Consider the following 12,049-nt stretch of genomic DNA (forward strand, 5'->3'; position numbering starts at 1 on the left):
ATAATTAATGTTAGAGTGAATTTGAGGACGTATTTTTAATGAAAATTTTCCCTAAAATGTAGGAATGTTTATAAAATGGCAACACTCGAAGATAGAGCGAAATGCACTGAGGTGGCCACGCATGTTCGGAATCTAGTAGTGCTAGATCTGTGGTACTACGTAACAATTCGAATAACTTTATTGCAATTTCGCGTTAATTGTCACAGTAATCGCAATAATTTATTGCATTTTATACCTTATTTACACATAATAAGTCAATTAAATTAATCGTTTTTTTATAATTAATTACGCTCATATCTTAAGGTGATAATGCTTTAATTATATAACTACTGTGAAATGAATATACATATATCGAAAGTGTTTTAACCGACTTCAAAAGAAGAGGTTTTATATTTCAGTGGAGCTATGTCCAAATTTTTTATGTAGGAATATTCACTGATCCTTTTTTGCATATGTATCGTTTATTTCAATTGAATTAAAACTATCAAGATTTGATGTTTATAAACTAGATATACTGCCATCGTAATTAGGTACGTAAGTTCTGCGTAACTAGATCAATTTGTCAAAAAAAGTAAACAAGAAGTAATTATTAATAATTTTATAAATAGCGATATATTTTCTGTATTATATACATACTTATTACTATACGAGACTTTGAAGTGTCATATTACAGTGACTACAATATAATGATCAAAAGGAAAGTTGTTAAGTAGGTATAAATCTAGCATAGCCGTGGTCATTGAGCCCAATCATTTCTCTACATTACATATTTATAAATTATGTTAATGTTAATAATTCTTATAATACTGAATGACGCATTTATATATGTAGGTACGTAATTCCCATGAAATAGCTGTCGATATTTCCGAGTTCCTTTTAAATTCTGTGAATTCAGTGTTTTAATGTATTTTAAAAGTATATGACTAATATCTGGGAAAATTATATTTCGATTCTTATTTCAACAGAATTAAATTAACACGAGCTCCAACTAGCGTAAAATACCTACTAAAAAATTCTATAAGTAATCATGAAAAAATATATACTCGTATATTATTTTAAGTAAACTGACGGTTGAAGTAGATACTTGTATATATTTCAATTAATTGTTAACGACTATCTACATATAAAACACACAAAAACTATGAATCTATTATTAATAACTATGTATTTCATTAATTTATTAATAACATTAAATAAAATAATATGCTATGCTATGTACCTACCCCTTTTTTTTTATAGTGGGGAAATCTTCCAAAGATACCCACGGCCCCCTACCCCTACCCCATTGTACCAAACTAACATGGAATCCCTGTTAAATGTTAAAATATTTTAATCCTATCACGTACAAGCGTCGTCTTGACAAACTTAATAAAAATAAACATAATTTATTTCGTCCATAATGCGATGAACGTTTATTCACATGAAGATTTAAGAGACATTAATATCAACGTAAATCTGGCCAAAAGCCAGAGAAAATAACGAATAACCGGCGCTAGGTATACGCATGTGGGACCTCAATTGGTACTTAAAAAGGAATTGTCTGCGATGGACTGGAATTTTCAATTCCCCGGTGTAATTTATTTAAACTCACTTGTTTTGATTGACGCATTGTTATTGAGATCACGCAGGACACGTCAGTCTCGGGTCTAGAGAATCGTTTTTAGAACTTTTGTTCAACGACATATTAGCCTAATTTATCTGTCGCAAATTACTGTCGAGAGAACGACGTAGGTACCTACTACCTACTTCATAACTTCATGAGTACTACAGCGTTATCTTTGCACAAATGAATGGCATTTATTGCTTGGACTGCTATAAAGAATTATGATAAGATGGTGTAAAAACAATATATTGTATTACATATTTTTACATTATTATTGGGGGACAGTAAAATATTTCTAGTATACATTATTTATGATAAAATATGGTTACAGATATAGAATCCGGCAATGCCAACCCCTCAGCAGAAGCCGCAGCTCCACAGCCCACTAGGGCTTCGAAAGTGCCCCTTATTGGTAAGATCGCATGGGGTCTTACAATTTGTGATGTCTTATATGCAATATGCACTTTGCAATATATTCGCACTGTAATGCAAGGTTTAAGAGGATAATGTTATGTCACAGCTTTTTAAATTATTGTATTTTGGTTGTAATTGTCGTCTGGGTTCATGTTTATTTTTTAGTATTTAGGTACATTCATGGGATTAAATATTACAATAGCATGTCATTGCATGGGAATTGCACGAAGTAATGGGTTATATTTTATCAATATTAGCTACTTATTGTCTATGTCATTATTTTATTGATTAGTCATATCATGGAATTTGGAAAAAAATCTTATCAATTTAATTTTTAATCTAAAAATCAATAAGGATAATCTTATGAGTATCTATTTGTATACAAAAAATAATCACTGTGCTAGTGCGTGTACCTACGGAACTTTTTTGAAGAGGGTACATGAATATTTTTTTCTTCATCGACTGGCTATTGCGTTCATCATAATTATAAGACGATACACGCGATTGTGAAATAAACTTATTATTATTATTTGCGTTGAAGTATAATTGTTTATTAATAAAAATGATTGGTCAAGAATCAACTGAATATCAAGTACAAGAAAATACTGATGGTGAAGTGTTAGAAATACAAAAACCAAGTGAAAACTGTGAGTTTTTATGTTTTATTTATATTTTTGTCGGCTTAATGATTTTCATAATTATGTATACTGGATAATTTTGAAGTTTTTTGTTGTTATTTATTTTTAAAACAGCCATCTAGCAAGCATGGCGTCAATTCTCATTGTTAGGCATCATTCTATTGTTTAATATTAGTAATTTAACCCACATCCGACATCGTCGGGATAACCCGTAATTAAGTAATCAGATTCGCCATTTAATTACTGTTTCAGAAACACCTTTATGTAAATACCTAAGTCTTAAATTTACTTAAGCGTCTAGACTGTTTAAATGTAAATTCTATTACAGCTATATAATTTTAAATTAAATATTTGATTTTAGTTTTCATTCATCATATTTTTATACACTTTTTAATTAATATTTCATTCTAATCAGAATATAGGGATTTATGAAACCACATTTTCATCAGTCGTATTACGTGAAATTGCATGTAGCTTGTCATTGCATGGGAATCCATCGCTTCCACAATTTATTCATATTATTCTATGGACTATATTATTTATTATTTGAGTCATTATTATATAATTGATAGTTATAAATTAATTAGATCGTGACTATAAAAACGCAAATGTTGATGCGCAAATCGGTCGCATATCAGGAGGATCCAACTGTGGATCCAACACACGTCTCGGCATTAGGTACTGATCTCAGGGCTGAGTTAGATCAAGGTGAAGGTTTAGAAAAAAGTAGATGATTTATATCATAAACGCACGTTTTTGGAGGAGTCTATTTTGAATTTAAATAATTGCTTGATCCCATTACAAGTACTTTTTACTAAAAATTATATAGTCAAAATCATTCGTATGATCGAAAAAAATGAATGGACCTAATGGTCTATCGAAATAATCATAGACTTAACGCTTGATAAAGTAACGTAACTTTAAAATGTTACGTTTTAGATTGATATCATCCTACGAAGATAATAACAATTGAAGATAATTTTATTTGACTTGAGCCACAATTATATTGAGAAATAATTGTACTATAGAACATTACAAAGACTAATTAGGTAGTATGCGGAAGCTTGTGTTTTGTTATTGTAACATCCATCATATTTTTTCATTGACAATGTAAAAGCTACTTTGTATCAAAGAAACTAGGTCGTGATTACGCTTTCATGTCATTTAAAGTAGATTTAGTGAAAGGATTAGACGTGAAAGCCAGCTCCCTTTCCCTAGACGTTGATATGCTAATGTTCTGCACTTGATCTTTTGTAAAATTAATAGATAATTCGATCATCTATTATGTTAATGTTAAAATATAATGTAATTTCATTCTTTGAAAGATCGGTTCTTCAATAAAAGTCACATAAGTGCTTTAAAATCGTTTCTTAGATTAGGTTCATGTTAAACATAATTTGCAATCAAGTCAGTTTGATTCGGTCACATTAACCACGAACTATGAATATAACCTTTCAAAGTAAACAATTCCTTCAACTCGTTCGTACAATTAATCTTAAATCTAAATACGTAATAAGTGACATAATCGGTCTTCCACAGATGCATAAATCATTAGAATGAGTCATAATGTAAATACTATAAATTTGTATTGTTGTTTGTGTGTAATTGTTGTAATAAGTATGCTCCGTTTGTCAGTATAGCACAATCTTAGTAATCAGGACATCTTATCTTTTAGGGCCGATTTTTCAATGCCCAGATAAACAGCTAGATAGACTTTATTCTTCAGTTAACAAAATATTCAATTTTTCAATAGACGAATAGGCCTTATCTATCGAATAACTACGTTATTTGAGGAATAAATCTATTTGCCGCTCCAACGGCCAGATAGCGCGCTATTCGACGGTTAGGCGTTTGAGACTTTGAGTTGACAACTGACGCGTCAAATTTGGGATATTTTCGTATGTCATAACATAGAGCGTAGAATTATTAACAATTAAACCTCTTTCTATATAATGATTATCAAATAAAATCATATTGAAATTGATGTTTTTGATAGTACTGATGACCATGCCATTGAAAATTTGCCGAACGCTGCCTTTAAGTATGTCGTTTCTATCGTAAAATATATAAATTGAAACACAAATTTAACCAAACTCTTTACTCGAATCAAAACAACAATCAACAATCATAGAAGACAACTAAAACTAAAATGCACTCCTGACGTGAGTCATAATGACGGTTGTTGACAAATTGCAAGAGTTGACTCTATCCCGCTCTAACCTGACTAATTTAATATTTTTGTTTCGCCACTCCGAGAGCAGAGCTGCCAATATGGAAATATTTGGTCAGATAGTTATTCATCAAATAAATCACGATTGAAAAATAGGCGAGCCGTTATGAGTTAGATAAATAATTGAATAAATCTATTCGAGGGGTAGTTATTAGACTGTTTATCTCGCGATTGAAAAATCGGCCTTTAATTTATTTACATTTATCTGTTACTCATCTACCTATTACATAAAAAATAAGGGTATATTTAGCAAAAGTGTATTATTATACAAAGGGTGCAGTTGTAATAATCAGGCGCTCGTAAGCCTTTATGTAATTATTTGACTTCATCACATATTTTCAGCATTATTTTTACTAAGTTACTTTTAATATCTAGATTTACTACTATACGATAATTAGACTAACCTACAATACATTTTAAAATACACAGAATATTTTGATTTAATGACCCAATGCGTGAGATACCGAATAATTGCAGAATTACAGGTGTATCAACAATTACTTCAAGTACCCTAAAACTATTTTAACAGCAGATAAATTTGCAAAACGATCTTAGTTACATACTAAATTATTATGTTATGGTTCTCGAGAATTCTAAGATGATTGTAGATAAGTATTATCCCACGCGGTTGTTCCATTGCATCAATAACAGCACGAACTTTTATTTGCACATCCTTTGTACTCCATACATACATACTGCATACTTGAATAAAACTCGCCTACTATTTCTTTCGACAAATATATATGCTTGTTAACCTTATTTGTTGACGGTACCGGGTCACGGTTGGAAAAATAATAATGCACGATATTTTTGCATGTGTTATAATAGGACTTTTATTAAAAGCCAATGTTGATATAATTTTAAATAACATGTTTACTTAGTAACATATATAACTTATCAATGTTGATATAATTTCAAATAACATGTTTACTCAGTAACAAATATAAAATATACCAGTAAAATATATTTGTAATTGGTACATATAGATATAACTATCATTAGAATGTATAAATACGGTAATTTGATCACTATTATGTATAGTGTTATATTATCTGTGCTATTATGTCGTATCAATGTCAATGAACCCTATTTTTATTATTATTGATTTGCAATTAGTGAAAAATATATAGATAGGTATGTTTTTTATGTATACATATTTTTATAAGAAAACAACGACACTTATTTTAGAATCATCCTCGAATTCCTCGAAACTGCACCTCAATTTTCTATTTTATTTCTAATTATTATTTTTTGTTTTACCAATAAAACAAAGATAGACAATAAAACAAAGACTATCTAATATGAAACCTTTTATTGCGAGCAAATCTGCCAGCTACAACGTTTTTATACATATGGGCAAAAAAAGCAACTACATTTGAACAGTATGATAAGAATACATTAATTAAATACATACAATGCCAAGATCGTCTCGCTTATAAGTAAACTCGATGTAGGAAAATGAGGTCTAATAACAAAGATCGCAAAAAGCAGGCCAATGGCCGACAATTTATATTTGTGCTGCGTAGGTGAAGTAAATAGCTGATGTATAGAATTACACGCGATTCATGCGAGATACAGTTATGTATGACATAAGCTTCATGTCATTTCGGTGTGTATTATTATAATATAGGTTTATAATTGCATACAGAGAAATAGTTTTTGTTCATCAGTTAGTTCAGTAAGAAATAAAATGACGGAGTATTTTTTTTATCAAATACTTCTTGCCTTCTACCGGTAGGAATAGAAAAAGCTACATCACAGATTACTAAATAGTTACGCTACATAACTATTATTATACACTGTTGTACAATTAAGAGTAAATAATTAATTAATAAATACATAAATACGTTTAGATAGGTACCTAAATGAACTGAATTTACAGTCTAATTACACCGATTCTAATATATTGATTTGATGATTGATTAGTGTTTTTAATAGCACTATTTTACAAATTACTATTAATAGACAAGTGATAACTGCGTTAAAAACAACCGACTTCAAACTTGCACTTGCAACATTTACAAATACAGACAAAAATGCTCATAAAATAAAAACTACTGGGCCTATCCGAATAAAATTTTTATGGGACCAATTCGACACCATCCCGCATCGAACAAAAAAAGAATCACGTAAATCGGTTCAGAAACCTCGGAGTAATCGGTGTCATACATAAAAAAAAAAAATATACCGGCCGAATTGATAACCTCCTCCTTTTTTTTGAAGTCGGTTAATAAAATGATTTTTAATACATAATTTCATAGATTAAAATAAAAAACGTGTAAGAGATAAAACGCGATAAGTATGTTATATTATTAGAAATTAACATTAATGTAGTTACCTATCGAACAATACAGCGAACTTTACAATTTTTTAAATGTACAAAACACGTTCACTCGATTACCTACTTAGAAATGTAGTCTTTTTTTATTGTTTCGATTAGATTCCTTTATTTCAATTTTATAGATACAATCACATTATTTAATATTATCTTCTCTGGTATTTCTTCACTTTTATGAGATTATTTGAACGCCAAAAACCTTCATAGAATAGCTAGATAAAAACTTATTAAAAACGCTTCGTAAGATTTTTTTAATTATAATAAATCGAAAATTTTGTGAATTTGTAAATTGAAAATAGATGAAATTAAACATTTCGGAAGTTAAAGAATTTTGCACAATCAAATACTTCAAAAAATCACATATACATATAACTTTGTCAAGTAAAGAAAATTTTTCGATTTACATAACTTTGATTCTTACTTGAGATAGGTGAAGATCGCAGTAAATCATGGAAGCTCAATACGTGGGTTGATCTATCTTAATGATCTATTGTTTTGCATAATAATACACTTGCTGATTTGAAGTAGGTATTCAGTGTTAATATAATATTAGATACCAAGAGAAAGCTTTCATGATGTAACCATAGCATTAAAATTTAGTATTATATTTAGTAACCATTTACTTTCTAGATCCGTTCGTTTTATAAAAATAAAGTCTGATTAGATTGGGTATATTTATTGACAAAGAATGTGTTCGTCAAGAGGATATGAGACAGCTTTCACTCCAAAATTGTAATGATAACAATTCAAATCTACATCAAAATCAACATAAAAATACAGACTGTACCCACGCATTATATTCGGACACAATACTCAATAACCGAGGTATTAGGTAAGACGTTATATTAAAAATCGGTAAAATTTAGGCTAACATCGCTAGGTCATCACTAGGTCATGATTCCATCCCACTTAGGCATTTATTATTCGCAATATCGGGAATATAAACCTCATTATATTGACATACGAAAGAAATAAATATGTATATGGTTAGTGGGAATTATTCACAGAATAATGTCGGGCTATTTTGAGAATAACGTTGAATCAAAAGGGCAGTAAGGTACCATAATAACCATATGGTTCATTTAAAATATTGGTGCAATATAAATCTACATTAGTTAATGATGATAAATCGTCTTTAAATTTTGAATTCTACTCGAGTTTATTATTTTAAATTATCTACAATGTAGATTATAATAAATACGTCCAGTTTTTTTGTGCTTTACTGGTTTTTTATAAAAATAAAATCTTTGCTTGTTCGTAGATCCGTAGGTATAAAACTATAAACTAATTTAATATTCTTTATTATACATTGTGTGGTCCGAAATAAAATGTATTTTTTTAAATGATCTAGGTAGTTATGTTTCTTATATTCTTAATTTAATATTCAGGTCTTTCCAGTGAGTCAAGTCTTTATCTTCTTTGGAGCCCGTGCTTCGTGCCAACTTTAATCACGATTTCAGATCAAATAAACAGAACCTAGGATTTGTTTATCACGATTTAGAACCTTAACGTTATAACAATAAGGATCCGTTTATATTTATGTACGTTTTATGGTTGATATTTTAGCCCGTGCGGTTTTATTTCGAAATTTCTTAGAAGATATATTGTTGGTGACAGAGCTACTGTCCCTGATGTATATGGTTATAATATTCCCAAATTATTAATAATGTTTACTAGGAATTTATTCAACGCTTCAATAATATTTTAAGGAAGCACGTATATAGGTAAAATTATGTCCTCGGAGACGATTTTTTTGTAGTCTTGGATTTAGCCATTTGATTGTATTTTAAAAATACTCTATCTGTAGGTAATCTGTTCTTTGTATTACAGATTACTAAATAGTTACTACGTAATCTGTAGTCTGTACTACTTAGTTCAAATTTAAATATATGATGCTTGTATCCAAATTTATCGCAGTTTAACTTGTCCAAATAGAGAGATGAGCATTCTTGTATCTACAAACGAATAAAAAACATAATGACGTATTATATCAAGGCACGGGTCCCTAAAGCGCAGTAAAAAAGTCATTTGATTTTCCGTGTTCAAAGGATTTACATATTTCGACTCATAAATATAAATTACCTACATTGAAATACAATATACTGAGACCTTGCAGTACGTAGATAGGTAATTTATTATTTTTTTTGTAGTATGATGTACCATTGTTCTTTGTTGTTCCTAGAATGATAATCAGATGGAAATGAGCGGGTCAACGTCTGTAATTTATTTGATAAAGAACAATCTAGAAATAATACGTCATTCGTAGCATTAAAATCTTTTTTAAAAATAAACTGTTAACTGGTAAACTGTGGCAAAAATATGTTTCTTTCATACAACGATATACCTACAATTATTTATTAATTAATATTGTAATAATACAATAGCGTTCTACAATATACATATGAATGATATAAACGTATCACAAATTTACATAATGACATTGTGGTAGTGAAAATAATTACGTATTCTTGGTTCTTAAAATACAGTTGCAAGTTATAGAAGGTAGCGGGAACTTTTAAATTACTAGCGTATCGATAAAATATCATATGTTTTTGATATTTTTAACAGTCTTATTCGTTTTATTTATAGAAGGTACTGTTTACTTTACATACCTAATACTAATTACAAATCAAATTTTAATAAGTTACCCCTATTACTATAAAAACATTGTCGTCGTAACACGTATGCGAAAATCATCCTATTAGAGCTTATATACTTCATCTTCTTCAAAGTATCTAAGTTGCCTATGTTGTAAGAGTTGCGACTTGCGAGGTAAGTTAAAATTGCATTTTTATTATTTACATTATAGTAATAGATTGTTATCTTCAGAATATATACAATCCTTATAGAATCAGCTACTATTCAAACTGCAAAGCTTGAAAAATTCAAGCTTGCAAAAGATACTTACACGATAAATTAAAGTTTATAAATGTCCTAAGAATTATCTATCCATAATTCACGATTTTTTTCTTTATTACGACAAGGTGAAGTTACTTATTGTTACCGCAATGTATATTTATTAATGTTATCGTTATCGCTCATAACTTGCAGAGAAATGCACACACATAGTGACACATTCCAAGGCTGCAGCAGTGTTTGATACGCCGCTGCCACCGTGAAGGTTTAGGTTATATTTACGTTACACGAATTTTTATATAACCTTATGTGCCTTATGTATACGTGTATAGACGAATATTATACTCAATAATTTAGTCTTATCTTTAGAAAGTTCTAGAACTTCTTATTCCAATCTTCAATAATAAAATATTTTATTTATAAAAGTTTTGGCCTTCGAAATTTATATTGACTTTGAAATAGGGTACCTACGCGAATTTAAATACTTGGCACCTAGAATCAAGTTTTCTAAACTAGCTTTAGTATCTTGTCGGGTTTTGAAAAACATGTTTATTAATGAGCAAAAAACAGGAAAAGAATGCAGATGCCTGGAAAAAAAGCCCAGATTGAAAAGTTCACCGCGCCTCACAAGGTAGGATATAAGCTACATATCACAGCCAAGATATATTTTCCTATTACCCACTTTTCACAGAGCATAGCTAAGGTTAAATAGATGCTTATTCCGCATTCGCATCATTACATAGTATTATATATATAGTAGGTTGTCGAGTTATCAATTTAACTGTTTAGCGTCCAAGCGCGACTGTCATTGTCATGGCCGATATAATTTTTCCACGTTCTTGCTTCCATGTTCTGTTTTGTATTGTTTAAATAAATCTTTTAATTTGTTATTAGGTACCTTGCGATATATTTACAACGTATGATTAATTTTAGACACTGAGTTTTTAAAATTTTTAATTTGGGTATATTTTTGTTGACCTCTGTAAGTTATTGGGAAAATTACAAACAACATGTGCAAAATATCGAAATGAAATTTAATGTACGATTTAAACATTCTTTTGATACTTCTATTTGAACAAAGAAGTATATTGGTTTTTGTATTATGAGTTTTTTTTTTGCATTCACTAACTAACTCTACATCGAACTTTCTCTTGAATGATAAGATTCTCATGAACATATTCTTAAATAAGTAATCTTAATCGAAACGTTTCGGTAATACCTATGGTAGTAATTTTATTTAAATTTAACGAAGTAACGTTAAAAATTAAAATGCAACGAAGTAATTTCACTAATGTTCGGAGCATTTGGTTTATTCCATTTTATTGGAATACCTACTCGAATACGATCCATCAACCTAAAAGCGTTAATGAGTATGGTAGCCGTTTGTGTTATCTATCATAATACCTTTTACAAATTCTGATAACGATTTTGGTCACTTTATTTGGTTACTTTATTTACACTATTACTGAGGTAGGCGCTATCTACTACCTAAAAGATAAGTGATTAAGGTTTTATGTGTGCTTTTTGTTAATTTTATGTATATAAGAGACAGAAATTTCTTCGATAAACTTAACATTTATTTCGTTCAGTCAATTAATATCCCTTTTCCAATAACAAAAGCCGGAAAGAGGTTAAGTATAAAAACGTTTCCGTAACTTCCAAAATTAATTAAAGACGTAATGTAACGCATTTTACAAGTAAGATAAAAAAAATCGTCAATTCGTATTCGTCGTTTGCCAAATTGATTTTTAATTCGTTCACATTGGAATACGGAAATTAGTGAATAGAAGGTTATGGCGCTTGGCTAAAATATACATAGCAGGTTGGCGTCATACAACTTTTATAGCGAACACTTATATTACTTTAGCTATCTCCCAAGTGTGGCGAACAAACATTCACTGTTTTAACAAGCCGAGGTTGAGACAACACCTTCGTTCTTATCGAAAAACATACATTGCAACTACTGAATT

At 29.7% G+C, this 12,049-nt stretch overlaps 1 protein-coding gene across 2 annotated transcripts in view; it reads left to right on the top strand.

Annotated features, from left to right (window-relative positions):
* The window catches only part of Drip (aquaporin homolog protein drip), a 53,636-nt gene that overhangs the window by 7,337 nt on the left and 34,250 nt on the right, over positions 1–12,049 (top strand). The window contains exon 2 of one of the 2 annotated variants that reach the window (XM_090119412.1): positions 1,935–2,015. The exons of the other annotated variant lie outside the window; for it this stretch is intronic. Within the exon in view, the coding sequence (XP_089975538.1) occupies positions 1,935–2,015 (81 nt within the window). The remainder of the gene's footprint in view (positions 1–1,934; positions 2,016–12,049) is intronic. 2 annotated transcript variants of the gene reach the window in all.

This window comes from Colias eurytheme, chromosome 3 (assembly GCF_061535395.1).
Source record: "Colias eurytheme isolate Ceu_HAF_F1 chromosome 3, ilColEury1 Martin Lab GWU primary, whole genome shotgun sequence".
NCBI lineage: Eukaryota > Metazoa > Arthropoda > Insecta > Lepidoptera > Pieridae > Colias > Colias eurytheme.